General features: G+C 47.5%; 4 protein-coding genes across 4 annotated transcripts; 1 reads left to right on the top strand and 3 right to left on the bottom strand.

The window, feature by feature from the left end:
• Positions 1-5,656: 5,656 nt before the first annotated feature.
• Positions 5,657-6,156, bottom strand: DFJ58DRAFT_643416 (uncharacterized protein; the record flags this gene model as incomplete). Its single annotated transcript, XM_041381380.1, has 3 exons — positions 5,657-5,763; positions 5,813-6,017; positions 6,088-6,156. Coding segments are annotated over 3 exons (381 nt in total), but the record flags the coding sequence as incomplete, so codon positions are not given.
• A 932-nt stretch (positions 6,157-7,088) lies between these two features.
• Positions 7,089-7,697, bottom strand: DFJ58DRAFT_670163 (uncharacterized protein; the record flags this gene model as incomplete). Its single annotated transcript, XM_041382842.1, has 3 exons — positions 7,089-7,293; positions 7,349-7,550; positions 7,571-7,697. Coding segments are annotated over 3 exons (534 nt in total), but the record flags the coding sequence as incomplete, so codon positions are not given.
• A 4,264-nt stretch (positions 7,698-11,961) lies between these two features.
• Positions 11,962-12,387, top strand: DFJ58DRAFT_670170 (uncharacterized protein; the record flags this gene model as incomplete). The annotated part of the gene is made up of 1 exon (XM_041382845.1): positions 11,962-12,387. One exon carries the CDS (start codon positions 11,962-11,964, stop codon positions 12,385-12,387), a length of 426 nt encoding a protein of 141 aa, XP_041236653.1.
• Positions 12,388-20,856: 8,469 nt separating this feature from the next.
• Positions 20,857-22,332, bottom strand: DFJ58DRAFT_735346 (uncharacterized protein; the record flags this gene model as incomplete). Its single annotated transcript, XM_041386622.1, has 1 exon — positions 20,857-22,332. The coding sequence occupies one exon, from the start codon at positions 22,330-22,332 to the stop codon at positions 20,857-20,859; it is 1,476 nt and encodes a 491-aa protein (XP_041236652.1).
• Between the last annotated feature and the right edge of the window lie 4 nt (positions 22,333-22,336).

Genomic DNA, 22,336 nt, shown 5'->3' with positions numbered 1-22,336 from the left:
CCCGCGCTTCGCGCGCCTATAGCGCCTTTGTTCCCGCGCTTTCGCCTTATCACGCGCTTTGCGCATTCCCCCTAGAGTTGACCAGTGGATATTTGCTTTCTCCGCTTCCCCTAAGGGACGAACATATCGCACTCATATTTTCCTCCCTTCAACAATTATATCAGCTGCACCCTCAGCTGAGTTGAAGATCCTTCAGCGCACCACTTTCCCGCGGAATGCGCCATAGGCGCGACACTTTCCCGCACAACGCGCAGTATTCCCACGTGCGCGCCTTGCGCGCTTTCTTGCGCTTAAGCACACTATGTCGCACAGCATCCAGGAGCACCCATCCATCGTCCAACCAGTCCCTCAGTATGTCCCTTTTCATTATCTGACCATATTTAGCATATTACACTTCCCATTTCGTTATGCACCCTTACTTTACATCACCTTTCCTCATTTACATACTTAGAGCGCTCCTTATTCGGCTCCGAGCCCTGGGAGAGCGCTTAGGTAGAACTTACATACACTCATGTTCGTTTTACACCCCACTTTATTATTAGCTTCCTACCACCTTACCTTCCTACCACTCAGTATCTATCACCAGTTAGTTCCATGCGATGCATGTGTCCATCATCATTTTGAGGCCCTAGCATCAGTCTATAGCTAGTGGGCACTATCAGTATCCGTCTAGATCCGCACTTTTCCCCTTATTAGTCTCAGTATCCATCGTCTACACTTGTGCACCACTTGCACTACCTTCCTGCGCTCCGCGCACTTTCGCATTCCACTTTCCCACGCACGCCTTCAGCGCATTTCTCGCGCTTTCACCGCCATTCACCAGGGTTGTTCAGCATCATTCCGTGGATCCTTGCTTTCCTTGCTTCCCCTTTAGGGTCGAACATTCTTGCATTCTGCGAGTATAGCAGCTAGGCAGAGCTGAGACTCACTTATACTGGCTGAGCACTTTTCTTATATGTGCCTGCCAGGTTGTGATACCCACAACGGTCGGCCAAGGTGCGCGATGGCCGATCCGACGAGCAAGGGACGGTTAAGACAACCCTGGCTCTTCTGCGAGAGACCGAGGCCACGGATCCGTATCGGCCGAGTCAGACATAGACCGGCGCGACACAGGTGAGTCAAGTGAGTCGAGACTTTGCAAGGAAGTGGTGTATGGATGCGATGTGGATATCTAGGCTGCTTGACTCCTATAGTGAAATGGGGTTCTGCGAGGCTAGCCCGAGCTTGAACACCACAACGAACTTGACAATGATCAGAATGATGTACTTACAGAAGAAGGTTATGGGGCCCTATTTGATCACAAGTAGCACTGAATAGTGCTGCTGCAGTCCAGTTCTGAACCTTGGTTCAAATCTGAACCTTCCCGAACTGGACTGTAGGTTCGGTCCCGATGTAGAGACTCGCGTTTCTGCAGGCACATATAGGCACATTTCGCACCTTTTCACAACTCATGACAATTGGCCTGCAATGCACGACTTGCACCATCAGCTATATTCGACTTCTATCATGTCCCTAGTCGTTTTACACATAACGCGCAGCTTTCCCGCGAAATGCGCCATAGGCGCGGTACTTTCCCACACAATGCGCAGCATTCCCACACGCGCACCTTGCGCGCTTTCTCGCGCTTAAGCGCCCTGCATCGCCTATCATCTAGGAATGTCCCTCTATGTCCACCCACCTCATTGGTACGTCATATGCCTTGCCTCGTGGTTTGTAACAAGCATTGCAGTGTTATTACATGTCATTACGTATTCATAGCACTTATTGCTCCTATCCCTTCCGCTTCCGATGTGATTTCCATAGTATAAAGTTGCTGACTTACTACACCATCATTATTACTCCCCTTTGCTGTACTTCCCTTGCTATTGGGTTTTACTTTAAAGTAGTAGTCACCACTTGGGCGCACTTTGTGTTTCCAATGGTTATCGTTATCCGCCTATACTAGACCTTTATCCACGCTCATTATAACACTCGCTCTGCGTTTGCACTCACTTTGCACATCCACTTCCTTGTCCGTTTCCTTATCCGGTATTCTCCGCACAACGCGCGCCTTAGCGCTCACATTCCCACGCTCGCGCTTACCTTAGTGCGCTCTCTCGCGCTTCGCGTTCACTTCGCTTTTCTTCTTGCGCTTTCGCGCATCCATCGCACTTCAAGGGTCTTTCTTTCATCTGGTTCTGTGTTCAGTAGCAGTCCCCTTTAGGGTCGAACGTTCTTGCATTCTGCGAGTATAGCAGCTAGGCAGAGCCAAGACTCACTTATACTGGTTGAGCATTTTTAGATATTTCATATCAGCCCAGCCAGGTTGAGATCGCCTCACCGAGTTCGACATATTGTAAGAATCAAACCCATTATTAGGTTCAGGGTTCGGCTGATGCCTGAAAATTGTGAACCCATCCGAACCCATTTGAACCGAGTGGGCTCTGTAAGTATCTATCTACCATCACGTTGTCTTGCTACTTAAGGGTCTTATGTACAACGTGTGTATAGTGACAACACAACTGTACAGGATAAGACTTCTTGCCAGTCCTTGAGTACACGGTCTACGAATTTTCTAGTTTTCGTGGTAGATAATGTGTGAGTTCTTGGGAGGGTTTACTGACGTGTCCTCTTCTTGTTGTTTCCCTGGTGGAATACTCGTAGATTCCCTAATGTTCTGATGGTAAGATCTGTTTCAATCTTGTAGGTCGTGTCTCAACCTATGAAAGTCTGTCTCAACTTTGTCATGTCCTCGTGTCTCCCTTCCTGAAAAAGAGAGAGTCTGTCTTAAAATACGTGAAGCCTACTTAGAAAGCTGTTCTGGTGTTGTATACTCAACCCCTGTAAGGTAGTACACAACAAGTAATGAAGTCTGTCTTAAATATGTAAAGCCTAGTACGAAAGCTGTTCTGGTATTGTATACTCAGCCCCTGAAAGGTAGCACACAACAAGTAGTATATAAATAGATTGTTATATAAGCGACCCCTGTAAGGTAGTATACAACTAATCTCTGATACAATATTTATCTCACTTCAAGGCACTCATGGCCTGCACTTGAAGTCTTACGGACTCTCACGGTTTGAGAGAAGAGTGAAAAGTGGGAAGTTATTATTACTCAGTGTAGAATGGACTCCTTTTATACCTTTTGGGAGGCCATTTTACTAAGCATGACTCATCACAGCATTAGTAAGTCACTGGCTTACTAACCATGCCATTTGGCAGTGCTGAATCAGCTGCTTACAAAGTAGTTTACAAATAAAGTTCATAATATTACAAAGCATGATGAAGCATGACGAAGCATGACCAATCATGACAAATCCTTACAAATCAGATTATTGCCTATCACATGACATGCTTACTAACACATCTTGGTGGCTCACCGGTGGCTGAATAAACCACACAAAAGAAATGAAAAGAAAAAGGGGAAAGGTGAAAGCTATCATACTGGAAATATAAATACAAGTAAATCTGTCAAAATGGAACCAATCATAATAATACAATGAGGTACACCTTAGTGTACTCTCTGTAGCTACTTCCTGTCTATCAATGTCATGGTATGAGTTCCATACCATGCATGACAACGTCATGCTGTGTTGTTGTTGCATTCTGTCTTCTCTTCACAGCTCTTTCTGTCTGCTGCATTCTTGCATGTTCATGTTTTGTCTCCTTTTGATGGTTCTTTGCTCAGTAGTACTATGGCGACCTCTGCTTCAGAATGTCCATCTGCGTACAGGCCCTGGAATGCTGCATTCATCTCTCACCAGTTTTACTGTGTTTGTCCTCTGTTCATATTTCTTAGGAATTTCTGTGCATCTTGTGTTTGTATTGTATTGTCTCTAATCATTGATCCAATGTTCGTTTTCAGACAGCAGTGTGAAGTATTGTGTCACTGTGTCAAGTCTCAACCCCACCTTATCAAGTCCAGCAGCCTCTGTACTATGTACTACCATGTCAAGCCCCAGTCAGGTTGGGTCAAGCACTACCCATACTATGACAAGTTCTCCTCAACATATTCGCAGCCTCTGTACTACAGTATAGGACCGGTCCTTTGCCCACCCCCACTCCTTTACCTGCCTCAGGCAAAAATTATTATTTCTTCATTTTTTCATATCAACATATAGGAATATATTAAAGATGAGGCCTCAATGGACATTTGTATAGTATACGATGAAGAATTGATGTCCATGATGTTGTGCATGACACAAATCAGTTGATTTTTCCATCCCAAGTGAATTTTGTCGAGAGCCATAGTACATCAATGATTTTTTTTTGAGAAAAAGTGGCTGGTACAATACAAAATATATACTTTGAACATCATTTTCACCTGCAACAGATTTGTGAATACCTCCTTTGTTCCTTCTACAAAGTACATAGATTGAACAATGGTACTTTTCAAAGGTCTTATCTTGGGGAGCTGGTCACACATAGTTCTCACACTATTCAACTTTCAAACTCTAAACTTAATCACACAGCATATCACTGACAAGCAGCAAAACCATGGTAGGACGAGCAAAATCTAATGCAAAAAAGGCAGATTCTACGAGAAGAACATGATATGATTATGGCCCAAGCAGTGGCCATTTACCAGGCTGAGCTTGAAAAGGAACCTACAGAGGAGAAAAAAGGAAGACAAATGGTTTGCCAGGAAGTCGAGAAGGCATATCTCATGGAGACAGGAAGAGTCATAAAACTCAGTGATAGGACACTTGCAAATCTGGCAAAAGGTGGTAGGAGGCTCAGCGACTTCAATGCAGAGAAATGTTGGCTCACCCCAGAGGAGACAGAGAGAGTAATAGAGTATTCCATTGAGATAGCACATCGAGGATTCCTGCTCAGCCACAAATGACTCAAGGAACACGTTGATGAAATTCTGCATGCTCAACTTGGTGGTAAATTTCCTGAAACGGGTGTTGGCAAAAACTAGGCAACTGCACGGGTAAACCCCCGGGTAGCGGTGCTACTACCCACACCCACACCCAGAGGAATACCCATACCCTCGAAGTGGGTCTGGGTTTTTGCGTGGGTGGATGGGTAAACGACCCGCACCGTGACCCATCAAGGGTATACCCATGGGTTGCATTCAATTTGAGAAATATGTAGTAAAAATGTACCTAGTCTATGTTAATAGCATCCCACCCATTGTCTAACTCCTGCTCCTCGTCACCCTGAAGATCTGCAAGCCCCGCGACAGACATAACATCCTCCATTTTGACTAGATTAAGTTCGCTCCAATATCCAAGGCACAACAGTGCACGTGTTGACTCTGCTGATAATCGGGAGCAAACATGGGAAAGGAGAAGACGCTCGACGTCCACGGAGGTAGCTGCCATAGTCATAGAGTTAGTTCTTTACTACGAAAGGTGAAAAATTTCGAAGAAACAACCTACCAGGTATAGTGAGATAGTCTAACGCCATGCGAGAAAGGTGCGGATAGATGTTGCACTGTTCATACGACCAAGCAAGGGGGTCCTCGACATACTCAATATCAGCGCTGAGGTACTTGTCAAGTTGGTTGCTGGGGTGACTTGTTGGGGGTGCAAGAGCAGGGATACTGTCAAAGATATTGCCCTGTAAATTCAGTTAGCGAGTGCACACAAAAGCAAAGACAACTCACTGAAGAAGCCTCCGTTGCTATACCATCATCATCTGTCTCTGAGTCCGCAGGTGAGACCACCGAGTAAGAATGCTCATATGTCTCCCTCACAAGGGTCTTGGCAGTCTCAACCCAATCGTCCTCCCACTTTGCATGCCTGAAATATGCGAGTTTGTGGCGCGGGTGTAGAACTACATGCAAATAAAGATCAGAAAAATGATATGAGTCGTCAACACTTACCCATGGCGATACGGTACACTTCTGATGTGTCCGTCAGTTGGTAGTACCGGTTTAATGTTCTTTTGCCAAGTCCAACGGCCGCACGAATTGAGGGAAGAAACCACTGGTTCTGAGAGTAAGTTGTCAGTTTCTCGTCGATTAAGTCCATAGCCAGGATAACAGTCGCCAAGTTTGGAGTCGAACGGGAGAAGAAAAGTGTAGCGTCCTTGAGGATCTAGGGTAAACAGAGACAATGAGTTAAACATGTGACACTAAACAATACTATGTTCACATACCTTCAAGATATCCCGCAATTGCTCCGCAATTTCCCACTCTTGATCTGTCAGCTCAAGATGTCGCAAGCCCAGGTCTCATTGCTGGGTAACAGCGTCAATTGCCTCTCGATGATTCAGTGCATACTGAATCATGTCGAACGTCAAGTTCCAGCGAGTGGAAACATCCCGGGGGAGTGTGGTAACTTTCATTTCCAACCTTTCCAGAATTTCGTGCCATGCTGGGAGCAGTTTCGTCGTTGAATGAATGATCTTGAGTCCAAGCTTGCGGAGCTAGGGAACATGTTGCATTTAAAGGTATGTTTTATGATACGAGCAAGACACCCACCTTTGCAAGCACTAATTTTACTGGACGCATGCTGTTTCTCAGGTGTTCTCGCTCATCGTCTGTCATCAAAGCAGCCTCATCAACCAAGCCGTCCACGTCATCCACTGTCATCTCCATCCTGAATCTCATCAACATTTTCACTGAGCCCTGCCAATGCTGCCTCTCCCTCCTTCTTAGACACCTCAAATTCTCGAAGCAAGGATTTTGCTATGAGGTTTACCATGTGCAAAAAGCATCTTGTATGCGACGCTGTCCCACCAAAGTCAGGCAGTGTCTCATGGAGTTCTTCAATCATAACGGTATTGTTGGATGTGTTATCGCATGTGACAGCAAGGATCTTTGTTATGGTAAGTCTCGTTGTGTACACATTTCCAACAATTTGACTAACTTTTTCTGTTATTCTGAAATCTTCTAGTATCTTTTCAAATTCTGCCGCCAATTCCTTACCAGTGTGCGACTAAGATCATCAATGACATGAAACTTCGGTAAGTCAGATGCTTACTTTCGGTACCTCAACAATATCTAATGGCATGCTCAGTGGCACCCCCTTATGTTCGAGGTGCGCAGACACAGCCACCAATGCTCGGTGGTTTGTCGAAGTCCACCCATCTGTGGTAAAATTTATTTTACCCTCATGCTCCTGCCGGTAAGTCTATTATATCTATTGTTGTGTGCATTAATTAATTGATGAATGTGCCTTTGTCATTTTAGCAATGCGCTGCCTGGTTCTAGTGAAGACCAGCTGAACATCACATGACATGGTCGCAGGAGAAGGTAAGTAATATTCAGGTTGTCCTGTCTTCATAAGAGACTGAAATCCCCTGTCTTTGACGATTTTGAATGGGCGTAGGCTTTCGGCAACCCAACGAATGATTTCTGCCCTGAGGAACATGACTATGTTAGCCTGTGAAATGTTCAAAAATGCTTTCAATGTACTTGGTCTCAGTTCTGGTATGTTGGCGATGCGAGTACATCACTTTCCCCTTACCCTTTCGCTCGAACGAGGCTGTAATTGAGGTTTCATAGGATTCCACCAACAACCTTGTCCGCACCTCCTCGGCATCTTTTGCTTGGTCCGCAGTTTGCAATACATCATCACCCCAGCAGGCTTTCACATGTTTCCCGTGGACCGTGCATCCTTTTTGTCAAGGAATTGACGAATCATAGTCTTGCAGCCTCGAGTGCAGCACTTAAAGTGATGTGCTCGACGTCCATCATGCTCAATGATACAGGGTTTGGGCTCGAAGAATGCGTATATGGGTGAGACCCACTCTTTCATCAGTCGTACTATAGTTTGATTAACAGATGGTTTTCATTGAAGGCCATTGTGCATACCTAGCTCATCTTCAGTGGTCTCGATCTCTGGACTCCCTTCCCGAGACTCCTTGCCTTTGTTTTCACTCTCATCACTGTCAATCGTGATAGCATCCTTATGTAATTCAGCCTCCTCCTCCATGGTATGCACTGACGGAGTATCTGTAGCGCATCTGTTGTGTGGGGTACTTTTAGCCTTCTTGGACTGGCTTAGTACTGCAACTGGCCACACTTGCGTCGATCTTCCTTTTATTTGCCGAGGGAGCATCAAGCTTCTCTTCCAGGGCAGCTTTTGCCTTGTCCGTAAGTTTGATTACTTGTTTTGCAGTTTTTGAGAATAGGTTTGGCTCCATGATGGCTATCTAGTAGGAGGGCGCGAGGTTTGTTTGGTGGATATAGTGACTGATCCGATAGAATTTTTTTTACAACTGTACAGTACTAGTAGCCAAGTTCTATTTTAGGTAGTGATATATCACGACGTTGATTAGCCAAGCCAAGTCAAGGGTACGGGTGAGGGTACGGGTGCCTCAACAGCAGACCCCCACCCATACCCAGAGAATACCCACACCCATCACCCGCACAGGTTTCCAAAACCCGTGCAGATGCCTAGCAAAAACTGGATGGACTGTTTTGTGGAGAAGTATTCAAACAGGTTGGGCACCTACTATGCTCGAGGTCTTGATAGTGCCCATGGTCGTGCTGTTAACCCTGCCACAAAAGAGGCATATTTCAGTCTTCTGCATGATACTTTGTCTAAAGGAGATGATGGCAAACCAATTGAGCCCCATTGCATTTGGGCATTTGACGAGTCTGGTTTCCAAGGAGCTGATGAGGGAAAAGAACGAGTGATAGGAGCAAGTGGTGCCCATACTGTGTATGAGTGTCATATACCATATATCCGGTTACAGATCCCGATCCAGATCCGATGAACATATCCGTCATCCGGTCCACAGATCCGCTGAAGGATCTTCAACTCAGCTGAGGGTGCAGCTGATATAATTGTTGAAGGGAGGAAAATATGTGTGCGATATGTTCGTCCCTTAGGGGAAGCGGAGAAAGCAAATATCCACTGGTCAACTCTAGGGGGAATGCGCAAAGCGCGTGATAAGGCGAAAGCACGGGAACAAAGGCGCTATAGGCGCGCAGCGCGGGAAAGTCGCACGTCGAAAAGCGGAACTGGGTGAAAGTGGTATGCGAGCGATAGTGAGATGTTAAGACGTGTACTGAGATGCTGATAAGACAACTGATGCGGATATGGCCACTAGAGCTAACTGCTACTAGGGCTTGCGATGATTTATTCAAAACATAATAAAAACTCGGAGATGGTGACTGTCTATGATGATGGTGGTCCGTGGTAATGTGTGTTGTGTAAAGTAAAAAAATGTGTAATGAAACATGTGTACCAAGTGAAAATAAACATGGTACGATGTTGAAATAAATGATAAATGGAGAAATGCATACCTGGGAACTTGGTTGGACATGGGAAAACACAGTGGGAAGTCAGGCGCCCTATAGCGCTTAGGCGCGGGAAAATTCGCCTAAAGCGCGCGCAAGTCGCGCAAGTGTCGCCTATGTCGCGGAAGTGTCGCCTAAGTCGCGCGCGTCGCGCGAACGTTGCGTTTATCGCGCAAGTGTCGTGTTACATGCATGATACTGTAGACTCGACCTATGTTGCAATATGTGCCATTGTGAGGCTACCCAGGATCGAGTCTCTACACCGCTTTGATTCTTATTTCATTTCCTGTTCATATAACTCTAACTATCGTTCATCTCCTTTCAGTATTCCTGTACACCGGTATACCAGTTATCCTTTACTTCCGCTTTGCTTACTGATCCGCTACACTTACGAATCCGCTTTTACTTGTACTTCATTCCCGGTGTAGAGACTCGCGTTCCTGCAGGCACATATAGGCACATTTCACACCTTTTCACAACTCATGACAATTGGCCTGCAATGCACGACTTGCACCATCAGCTATATTCGACTTCTATCATGTCCCTAGTCGTTTTACACATAACGCGCAGCTTTCCCGCGAAACGCGCCATAGGCGCGGTACTTTCCCGCACAATGCGCAGCATTCCCACACGCGCACCTTGCGCGCTTTATTGCGCTTAAGCGCCCTGCATTGCCCTGCATTGCCTATCATCCAGGAACGTCCCTCTATGTCCATCCACCTCATTGGTACGTCATATGCCTTGCCTCGTGGTTTGTAACAAGCATTGCAGTGTTATTACATGTCATTACATATTCATAGCGCTTATTGCTCCTATCCCTTCCGCTTCCGATGCGATTTCCATAGTATAAAGTTGCTGACTTACTACACCATCATTATTACTCCCCTTTGCTGTACTTCCCTCGCTATTGGGTTTTACTTTAAAGTAGTAGTCACCACTTGGGCGCACTTTGTGTTTCCAATGGTTATCGTTATCCGCCTATACTAGACCTTTATCCACACTCATTATAACACTCGCTCTGCATTTGCACTCGCTTTGCACATCCGCTTCCTTGTCCGTTTCCTTATCCGGTATTCTCCGCACAACGCGCGCCTTAGCGCTCACGTTCCCACGCTCGCGCTTACATTAGTGCGCTCTCTCGCACTTCGCGCTCACTTCGCTTTTCTTCTTGCGCTTTCGCGCATCCATCGCACTTCAAGGGTCTTTCTTTCATCTGGTTCTGTGTTCAGTAGCAGTCCCCTTTAGGGTCGAACGTTCTTGCATTCTGCGAGTATAGCAGCTAGGCAGAGCCAAGACTCACTTATACTGGTTGAGCATTTTTAGATATTTCATATCAGCCCAGCCAGGTTGAGATCGCCTCACCGGTTCATGATTCATGATCCATCCGACTTACCAATACGCTCCACTTAGACTTTGCTTATACTTTCGTTCATAGCCTCGCACCTTTGCTTATTGATCATTCCGTTAGCTATCCGTAGTATATAAACCTTTGTATATGCGCTGTAGTAGATCAGTTTGAATATCATCTTAGATTGCACTCATTCCGTCTGGACTCTAAGTCCCCCTGTTATCTGTCCGGACTTGAGTATGCTACTCTTGTCTACTCCGAGACTTAGGATAGATTCCTATAGTCTACATATCCGCCTCTGTCATTCAGACAGTCCTCACCCGTTAGTTTCTAGTCCGGATCCAATCCGGATTAGCCGTTACTCTATACGTTCGATATCCGGAAGTCTTAACGGATCCGTTGCGATACAAGACTTATCCGTTACAATACTTATCCGTCTCACTAGACGCGATACTTTAGCTCTCTGAAATAAGGGGCAAGACTCGGGAAAGGGGCACAGCGCACGAGCTGAGGCCGAAGCCCTTCGGATCCGATACTACTTGAGTATGGTCTTAACAATGAGCAACAAAGTGGGAGCAAGGAGCTGACAACTGTCATTGTCAGTATCTGTGCTGATGGAGAGACAGCGCCACCTTGTGTTATCTTCAAAGGAAAAGGTTATCACACAAACTGGTGTCAAGAAAACCCCGCTAATGCATCATAAGCATTCTCGGCTGTTGGTCCTGCTAGTAATTCTACTAAAACAGTCCTTTAGCCTTGGATATTCTGCAAAAGGATGGACTGACGGCGAGCTTGGACTACTTTGGATCCAACACTTTGATGAACATACTCGAGCCAAAGCCAAAGGCTCTGCACAACTTCTCCTTGTTGATGGTCACTCATCTCACTACACACGAGCTTTCTTAGAACATGCACGCACACATAACATTCATGTCTTGTGCTATCCATCTCATAGCACCCATATTTACCAGGGTCTTGACGTCATTGTCTTCAGCAGGCTGAAAGCTTTGCTGGGCAGAGGAGAGAGCCCAATGGAAAAGGGAACGTGGTGAAGAGCTTTCAAAACAAACTTTTAGCTATCTATGGACATGCTCACAACCGTGCACTCACAACAGAGCTTATCAAAGCCACATTCGAGAAGACAGGGGTCCACCCTTTCAATCCAGATGGTGTTACAGAGGAAGTCATGGCACCAAGTCGAGAGACATCATGTCATAGTCACCTGCCACTTGTTCAGACGACGCCAGTCCACATTGTGTCTCAATTGATTCGGAGGGCAACTGAAGTGCTATCTAGTCCAGCATGACCAAAGTCAGGCTCGAACCAATATTCAGAATCTGCACAAATGGCAGTCAATAGCTTAGCAACAGCATCTGCAGCATTCCTGTTTACCTTGAGTCCTATCTGCTCAACATCCAAAATACCTATGTACATGCCACAGACGGTGTCGCCGCCGCAGTACAAACGGTATGGGGAATTTTTAAACTGTCCTGCCACGACCAAGGCAGAGCATGAACTCCAAGTTGCCTTGCTGGAGTCAGAGCAATGTGAGGAGGAATCTAAGCACCGAATGATTGGCTTACAGGCAGCATCGGTCCTACAAGTCAGATACTGTGATCGAGTACGTGGTCAGCTTGCAGTGCAGGAAGACAAAATGGGAAGGAAAAAGGGTACAAGGCTCATCGGTGATGGCTTACCTCGTATGCTCACTGGTGATGTATTTGTGGCACAGGTTATCACACATGAAAATGCCATGGAGGCAGAAGCCAGAGAAAAAGAGATAAGGGCCAAGAGAAGAGCGGAACATTCTGAAGAGCTCGCACATTGGAAAACGGAGGAGATAGAGCAGAAAGAATGAAACCGAGCAACAAGAGCCATTTTTGAGGCACAGAAGGCTGAGTGGGAAGCAGAATGAGATTTGGCGAAGTCGGAGAAAACAGAGGCCACAGTGGAACAAACCAAAGATGGGGGCAATCGAGAAAACCCGTGTCAAGGCCAGAGTGAGCTCAGCCTGAAGTTTATGAGAGCGAGCAAGAAGACGATGGGAAGAAGAGGATTAATCTCACGAGCGTGTTTAATCTAATCATTGCCTTTTGGATTACAAATTTATGGCATTGCGTGATGTTGACATCTAAATTGAGGTGGGCAAAGGACTGGTAAAGTCAAAGATAACACTGTTTTCAATGATCTTGCTACAACACACTAACATCATCATTGATAGCTCTCAAAAATTTATCGTAGTATTACATGTACATTGGAATATTACTGTCTACTACGATTTTCGAAAAATGAGTTATTATGAAGTGGGATGCATTTCAAAATGTGGTGGGCAAAGGACCAGTCCTATACTGTAATGTAACCTCCGCACTTACCTATGCCGTGTCACGCATGGTACATGCCACGTCACAGGTGCATCAACCAAGTTGTGACGCGGCAATGCCTCGTCACTGCTGCAACAAACCTCAGTGCTGCATCAATGACTGTCAGTGTCACTTAGGTACATAATTTAAGCATTCTACAGGTAAGTGGCACTCCCAAAAATCATTTCTCCCCCCTCGACTCCTATGGCCTAGAGCAGAACCGGTATTGTGCTGTTGGAAATCTATACATACCATGCCTATTGTGAGTGCTTTGAGATACAGAGTGCACTTGTTTTAACCATACTCTAGGAATTGTTAAGACCGTACTCAAGTAGTATCGGATCCGAAGGGCTTCGGCCTCAGCTCGTGCGCTGTGCCCCTTTCCCGAGTCTTGCCCCTTATTTCAGAGAGCTAAAGTATCGCGTCTAGTGAAACGGATAAGTATTGCAATGGATCCGTTAAGACTTCCGGATATCGAACGTATAGAGTAACGGCCAATCCGGATCGGATCCGGACTAGAAACTAACGGGTGAGGACTGTCCGAAGACAGAGGCGGATATGTAGACTATAGGAATCTATCCTAAGTCTCGGAGTAGACAAGAGTAGCGTACTCAAGTCCGGATGGATAACGGAGGGACTCAGAGTCCAGACGGAATGAGTGCAATCTAAGATGATATTCGAACTGATCTACTACAGCGCATATACAAAGGTTTATATACTACGGATAGCTAACGGAATGATCAATAAGCAAAGGTGCGAGGCTATGTATGAAAGTATAAGCAAAGTCTAAGTGGAGCGTATTGGTAAGTTGGATGGATCACGAATCATGAACCGGGAATGAAGTACAAGTAAAAGCGGATTCGTAAGTGTAGCGGATCAGTAAGCAAAGCGGAAGTAAAGGATAACCGGTATACCGGTGTACAGGAATACCGAAAGGAGATGAACGATAGTTAGAGTTATATGAACAGGAAATGAAATAAGAATCAAAGCGGATCTGTGGACCGGACGATGGATATGTTCATCGGATCTGGATCGGATCTGAGATCCAGATCATCGGATCTGTAACCGGATATATGGTATATGACAGTATCCCCCCCTTAGGGCCGATCCCTAGAGGCACAAGAATCAGCGATCCGGAACGGATGGTATGAGTGCGAGACAATGGAGAAGCTGATGGGAGAAGTTGCTGAGTTCGGATTCTGACAGATATACGGATGCCAAAGCGTCGCAGGGTGTTCCTTCCTTTCCCTACTTTTTCACTACCACTAGCTTATCTCAACCATGACTGATAACGGATCCGGCTCTAAGAAGACCGCTAAGCAGACTCTGGCGGATATCCAGGCCGCGCTGGCTGCTGCTGAGGCCGAGGTTCAGGAAGGAGGAAGAGGCTGAAAAGCTGAAGCAACAAGCGGAAGAGGCGGAACGAAGCGCTTGGCAGGGATTAAGAAGATTGAACGGGCTGAGGCCCGAAGGGAAGCGGAGGAGGCTAGGCGCAGGGCTATAGTAGCGGAAATGGTGAGTTATGACTTGTTCTATCGGATCCGTCCCTTATCGGATCCGTAGTCTCGCGCCATCTCAGCGGATAAGGATGGGGCTTGTACCCGCTGCGCTAAGAAGGGTCGGGCCTGTCTGTGGTCCGATGCGGATAGCAATTCCTTGGTAAGTCATCCTTGAATCTTCAGGATCCGTGACTCTTAACATTCGGATAGATCAAGGCTTGTAACGCGTGCCGGAAGGACAAGGCTCCTTGTCCCGGACGACCTGGAACCGTTACGGATTCCAAGTCTAAGAAGAGGCAGCGCGCTGCTGAGAACCCATCTCCGAGAGGCAAGGGTAAGAAGCGCCAGCAGAGTCCGACTCCGGATCCGGATATGAAGACGGTAGTAGCGGATGAGGTGGAAGTGGAGTATGATGATCAGGCCTGGGTCGCGGCCGCTAATAGCATTGTAGCTGGAACTGGCTCGGACCAACGGATTGCTCCAGCAGAGCATCGGAGCGGCGGAAGGGAGTAGGACTGCTATAGAGCGGATGAATACTAACTTGGAGGCGTTTTTGGAGCAGCAGAGGGAGTTCCAGACCATCCTTCTTGAGGGGATCCGGAATGGAATCCGGATTACAGAGGCGGCTCGTTCTGAGGCCACTGACAAGGACGTTGATGAATCCGGATCCGGATCCGGATCGGGTGGGGACATGGAGATGGATGGCTGAGGATTTTCGGATCTGCCTTCTCTGCTACTAATGTACTTGTATATCCGCTTTGTATATTCATTGTATAGCAATAGGACCGGGTTTGTCTGGATATGCAGTGTGAAATCCGAGACTAGATCGGACGCGTTTCCGAGTTCCGTGGCTAGTAGCCATGAAGTCTCTTCGTCTGTTCCTTCGTATCCGGACCATCGGACGAGGTATAAGAGTTGGCATTGTCTTCTACGACGGTCCAGCTTAGAGTCTAGGATTTCGGATATCTCATATTCTGGTTCTCCAGTCGACTTCGACCGGAGGTGGAGGAGGCTGGATCCGATTGGGAATTGTGTTCGGAACGGATGGTTCTAGCTGTGAGACATGGAAGACGGGGTGGACGGATTTCATGGATTCGGGAAGTCGGATGGTAAAGGAATGGGTACCCGGACGGGATATGACTTCAAACGGACCTAGATTCTTTTCCGAGAGTTTCTTAGACGGACGAGTGGACCGGAAGTACTTAGCCTTGACAAAGACTTGGTCTCCGATATTGATATCCGGAGCAGGTTTCCAGTTTAGCGTCCGCAGGTCCTTGATATCTTTCTTGGGCGTGAGCCATTTCTTCTCTAAGGAATTGGTGAAGGTCGTCGAGGTCTATAGCATAGTCGCGAGCGCGGATGGAGGATAGATCGCGTTCCGGATGGACGGATATGTTCGGATGATAACCCTTATTAGCAAAGAAAGGCGATACTCCGGTAGTAGCACTTGGAGCGTTATTGTAGGCAAATTCTGCTAAGGGAAGTAGTTCCGACCAGTTGTCCTGTTGATAATTGCAATATATCCGAAGGTATTGTTCCAGGGTTTGGTTGGCACGCTCGGTTTGTCCATCCCCTTCCGGATGATATCCGGATGTGAAGTGGAGGACCATATCCAATGCTTTTCCTAAGGATCGGAAGAAGTGGGATACAAACTCTGTACCGCGATCCGAGGTGACATGGGACGGAACTCCAGTGCTTGGAAAACACATGAAGTAGGAATAGACGAGCGAGATCCGGAGAGGTAATGGTATCGTGAGTCGGAACAAATATTGCTTGTTTGGATAAACGATCTATGATAACGAGGATGGCTGTAAAGCCTGATGAGTCCGGAAGTTGCTCTATGAAATCCATGGATATGGAATTCCAAGGCTTTTCCGGTATGGGTAGTTGCTTGAGCAATCCGTAGGGTTTATGTCTCGGAACCTTGGCTCGGGCGCAGGTAGTGCAGGACCGGACGTAGTCCTTAACATAGGTGCGTATACCCGGCCATGTATACTCGCGTCGGATGAGGTCTAGGGTTCGGTTTTGACCAAAATGTCCGGATAAGGGGTGATCATGAGTATTACGGAGGACGCGAAGTCGAAGGTTATCGGATTCTGGGACATATATACGGTTGTCGCAACGGAGGAAACCCCTATCGTCCACTGTCCATCTCGGATCTGAAGGTACCGGAAGATGGTTGGTTGCAATAGGGTCATTAGGAAGTGCGGTCAGGATGTCTTTCCGAAGGTCATCAATATCCATTAGAACAGCTGCTCTAAGAACCGGAGTTGCTAAGGTTGAGGCTCGTAGGGACGAAGCTAACTGTTCGGACGTGAATACCGGACGGAAGTTATGAGGGTTAACTCGAGCGTAGTCCTTATCCCCCTCTTTGGGATAGACGTCCCAGCGTCTAGTAAGGGAATCCGGTTTAACTCCGAGTTTTCCGGGACAGAAGCGGATGACAAGATTGAACTGATGGAGGAATTCCGACCAGCGGGCCTGACGGCGAGAGAGGAGTTTGGTAGTGGCGAAGTACTCAAGGTTTTTGTGGTCCGTGACAACATCTACAGGCTCGGCCGAGCCTTCTAGATAATGTCGCCAGGTCCGGAAAGCTTCATATATAGCTAGAAGTTCCTTATCGTGGGTGTCATAGTTAAGTTCCGGAGCGGTTAGCGTTCGAGAGTAGAACGCTACCGGACGAAGCTCTGAGTCCGGACATACTATGGATAGTATTCCAGCTATAGCGTAGTCAGAGGCATCGGTTTCCACAACTATAGGAACATCCGGCATCCAGTGCGTAAGCACCGGAGCCGTAGTGAAGGCTTTCTTGAGTTCCTCGAAGGATTTCCGACATTCATCGGAAAAGTTCCACGGAGCATCCTTGCGTGTAAGCCGTGTTAACGGAACCACGATATCCGAGTAGTTGAATATAAACCGTCTATAGAAATTTGCGAATCCGAGGAAGGATTGGATATCCTTGACTTTCCGAGGTTCCGGCCAGTCAGTAATAGCTTGGATCTTATCGGACGACATAGTTAAGCCATCCGGAGATAGGAGATATCCGAGATATTCAACGGAAGTGGAATGGAATTCGCATTTTTCGGGTTTGGCATAGAGACGATGTTTACGGAGTCGACGGAAGTACTTCTCGGATGTGTTGCTTGTGGGACGCAAGGTCATGGGAATAGATGAGGATGTCGTCCAGATATACGATAACGCATACATCCAGCATATCAGCAAACACGCTATTGACAAAGCGCTGGAATGCTGCTGGAGCATTAGTGAGACCTTCCGGCATCACCAACCATTCATAGGAGCCATAGCGCGTTCGGAAGGCAGTCTTCCATTCGTCCCCTTCCGCTATCCGGACGAGATGATAAGCGGATCGGAGGTCGATTTTGGTATAAACTTTAGCACGGCTCGGAGAGTCTAATAGGTCGGCAATGAGGGGTAATGGATATCGGTCTTTCTTAGTGATCTGGTTGAGTCCACGGAAATCTACACAAAGGCGGAGGGATCCGTCCTTTTTCTTGACAAATAGGACCGGAGCTCCGTGAGGAGAGGATGAGGAGCGGAGGAGTCCAGAGGCAATATTTTCATCAAGAAACTTCCGGAGGGCTGCAAGCTCGACCGGGGATAGAGAATAGATAGTTCCGAGGGGAGGACTAGTTCCTTCTTCCAGATCTATGTTCAGATCATAAGGACGATGTGGAGGAAGCTGACCAGCCTTTCCCTTGTCGAAGACATCCGCAAACTCGTGATAGTCCGAAGGAATTTGGGATAGATCCGGAGGATCGGACGATAGAGAAGCGGATCGGAGATCGACACCGGATGGTCGAAGGTATATACTGAACTGGACCGATCCTTCTAACTTGCAGGCCCGGCAAAAGGCAACTGCATTGATTAGGGATATATTAGGAACAGTGTTATCAGCGGAGGGTACGGATGTAGTCGGAGGAGGTATGGTTTCCGTCGGAGGAGGGATATCTGAGGACGGAAGTGACGTCGGAGGGGTCGATGGCATTCCATGAGATGTCGTCCGGAATTCGATGCTGCCCAAAACCCAGTCAATCAACGGATTGTGTCGGGTGAGCCAGCTATATCCAAGAACAATAAAACAAGATGAATCCAAAGGGGTAACGTAGAACGTATCAGAGGTGACTACACCGGACGGAAAGCGGACGGACAAATCTATAGCTTCGGAAATAGTATTATTACAAGTACCATCAAACAAGCGGAGCGGAATCGTAGGTATCGGATATGTAGGGATTTTGTGTTTTCGGATGAACGCAGTATCTATGAAACAATGAGAAGAACCACAATCTACAAGAGCTGGAAATTCGGATACGGATGGAAGTAACGGAAGTGAAACATATGGACAGAGGGAAGTCGGATCCGAGAGCGCGACAGCGTTGAGTCTTAACTCCTTTGTGCAGGCAGAGTCAACGCGACCCTCTTCCTGCACGGAGCTAGGAGAGTCGCGGACTATTTTTTTGTCTCAGTAGAGACATCCGGTTTGAGTTCCGGAGCGACTACTGCAGCGCGGCCTTTGGCAGCACGCGAAGTAGACTTGGTGCATTCCCGAGCAGTATGACCGGGTCCACCACAGAATAAGCAGAGTTTCTTGTCCATCCTTCTCTGCCGCTCTTCGGACGTTAACTTTCCGTCCTTACCCAGCTTGGAAGTAAGATCCGGAACCTTAGGAGCGGACGAGTTCGAGGACGTGGATGGCTTTGTAGACTTCTGATCATTGGAGTTTCCGGATTTGTGATTTCTGGATCCGGACGTATTGGAGTTCGTCCGGTCAGAAGCAGATTGCTTAGGGGTAGTGGATGAAGTGGGTTTAGCTTCTCGAGAGATCTCTCCCTTCCGTTCCCAGTATCGGGCGTCGATAGTCTGAGCGAGGACTTTGTATTCGGAAAGAGTAGAGGGTTTACCCATGCGACTGATTTCATCCTTGATACGGGCCGGGAGTCCGTTGTAGAATTGGCGTCGTAAGGCTCCGTCGCCCCAGCCACGAACCTGTGAAGCAAGACGCTGGAATTCCACAACGTACTTGTTGATGCGCTGTCCATCGCGCATGTGGAGCTGTTCGAGCTGCATTTCTGCATCACCGGATGGGTCATGAGGCCCGAAGTTGGCTTGGAGTTCAAGCATGAACACGGAATAGTCATCCATCCAATCCGGATGGTCGTCCAAATCATCGGACAGGAGATCCGGTTCAAACCATTCAAGGGCCATACCCTTAAGGTAGGATTGGGCGAAGTTGACTTTAGCCCTTCCGGTACGGAAAGCCTTAGGCTTGCTCTGGAAGTTAAGCTCACACTGGACAAAGAACGCACGGAGCTTCCGTGGTTCGGATCCGTCGAAGGTATCCGGTTCTCGGACCTTGACTCTAGAATCTTCGGATGCGGGCGCGCGACGATTATTGCGAGCAAGGTTATCGATGGCTTCTGAGAGTCGAAGCATAACGCGGTCTTGTGGGTTTAGACCGTCATTTTCATCATCCTCAACATCCGGATCATCATCCGGATCACCACCGTTATCATCGGGTGGATTACCAGGGAAATCATCATCACCATCATCGGGATCATCATCGTCCGGAGGTCCTACGGCAGGAGTGCGTGTTGGGGTTTCCGGGTGTCGACGATTAAGGAGTTCGGATATGGTTTGAGCGGTTCCGTGGGCGCTAACACGGCGCTGAGAGAAACTGGTGAAGGTGTTGACTATAGGTGTCGGATCACGACGGAGGGAGGTTAGTCCGACCGCGTGCAGAGTTGTTTGTGTCTTGGTAGGAGGCATGATAGATGTTAAGTAACTCGGAAAGGTATGAGTTCGAATATACTGTTAAGACTGTACTCAAGTAGTATCGGATCCGAAGGGCTTCGGCCTCAGCTCGTGCGCTGTGCCCCTTTCCCGAGTCTTGCCCCTTATTTCAGAGAGCTAAAGTATCGCGTATATAGAGTAACGGCCAATCCGGATCGGATCCGGACTAGAAACTAACGGGTGAGGACTGTCCGAAGACAGAGGCGGATATGTAGACTATAGGAATCTATCCTAGGTCTCGGAGTTGACAAGAGTAGCGTACTCAAGTCCGGATGGATAACGGAGGGACTCAGAGTCCAGACGGAATGAGTGCAATCTAAGATGATATTCGAACTGATCTACTACAGCGCATATACAAAGGTTTATATACTACGGATAGCTAACGGAATGATCAATAAGCAAAGGTGCGAGGCTATGTACGAAAGTATAAGCAAAGTAAGTAAAAGCGGATTCGTAAGTGTAGCGGATCAGTAAGCATAGCGGATCAGTAAGCATAGCGGATCAGTAAGCATAGCGGATCAGTAAGCAAAGCGGAAGTAAAGGATAACCGGTATACCGGTGTACAGGAATACCGAAAGGAGATGAACGATAGTTAGAGTTATATGAACAGGAAATGAAATAAGAATCAAAGCGGATCTGTGGACCGGACGATGGATATGTTCATCGGATCTGGATCAGATCTGAGATCCAGATCATCGGATCTGTAACCGGATATATGGTATATGACAGAAGAGGATCCTGAGGGATCTCTATTGGGAGTTCCACTGGGAAGCTACCGTCATCTTCATCGGCGTTATCCTCGGTAGGTTCTGTCTCCAAGTCAATCTGAGGAGTGGTACTAGCAAGTGAAGATGTACTCTCGAACTGGGGGGGGGATGTGCTCTTGATCTGGCCCAGGGAGTGAGTTGGTGCGACGTCCTGGGATGAACCTTCGTTCTGCAGGAGGCAAGTAGAATGTGTTTTGAGAGTCTGCGGAAGTGTATGCGCGAATATGCTGATTGTGGTGTCGTATCCGATGCACTCAAGATTACCAAATACAACGCATGACAAGATATACAAGTATCTGTCTGGTTCTTGATTGATGTTAGTGCAAGGGCTTACGACACCTCCGGAATGGTCGTACAGGTGGACACGAAGATCGCGATACCCATTGCACAAGGATATCAGCAGCGCAAACCGTCTCCAGGGTTGGTGCTTTAGAAGAAGGTATGCTTTGGTATCGAGAGTCTTCACAAGGGTGCTCGAAGGTTTGTATGCGCTGGATGTCAACTCGCATACCGCTTTGATCGTATCCCACCTAGCTTCAACATCGTCTAGTAGGGTAAGATCTGGTTTGCGCGGGATTTCTTCACCAGGTACTGGGCGTGATGAATTTGCCGCACTCCAGGTGCGTGATAAGTTGCGTGTATGAGCAAGATCAGGCTGCAATGCAAGGAGGGCCGTAGAAACAACATTGAAGAATGATGAGAAGATGCGTTCTGTCGTTAATGGACCCTCCGAGGCTACAGCTGAGGAAGACAGGCAGTCCAAGTCCCTGTCCTCCCCGTCGTCTGACTTCGATCCTTCATCCGTCAAAAGGTCTGCATCAGCGAATGGCAGCATGCTCTCGGTAGCTTCACTTGTAGATGCCAGCGGTGCATCCAGCCCCCCAGAGGCTAGTAACTCGGTTTTGTTCGTTTCATCGATCAACACCCATTCTCCCGACTTCTCTTTTGTGCCACTCTCAGTTCCTCCTCGCTCACTTTTTTTCGTAGTTCGTCCCTGTCCATGCATTGTTGGAAGGGGCCAATTCCATCGACGCTTTTGAGTGTTATATAGCGGCACCATGGGAGCTCCATCTGGAGCCAGAGAAAAAGCTTCCAGATCATCGAGCTGACTGTCGGGGGGTATCTTGCTTAACGGAACCACAAGATCCTCCGCTTTGGGGACTTCAACGGTGCATGACTGGAATATAAGAGATAAGGTATGGCTGAGCTCGTCTTTGTTGGTAAACGCAGGCTCATGGAGTATCAAGCGGTTGAGTTCAGAAGTTGTGAGTTCATCCATCACTTTTATATTATGGATGGGGGGAGCTGTCAAGAAGGATGACAGTTTTTTCCCTAGGTCGATTGTTCTGGCGTGTCTCGCAGTTGGCATAACG

Source organism: Suillus subalutaceus (assembly GCF_016647625.1).
Source record: "Suillus subalutaceus strain FC151 chromosome Unknown DFJ58scaffold_210, whole genome shotgun sequence".
In the NCBI taxonomy this organism is placed as follows: domain Eukaryota; kingdom Fungi; phylum Basidiomycota; class Agaricomycetes; order Boletales; family Suillaceae; genus Suillus; species Suillus subalutaceus.
The sequence above is the reverse complement of the archived record's forward strand: the minus strand, read 5'-3'. Positions and strand labels throughout refer to the sequence as shown.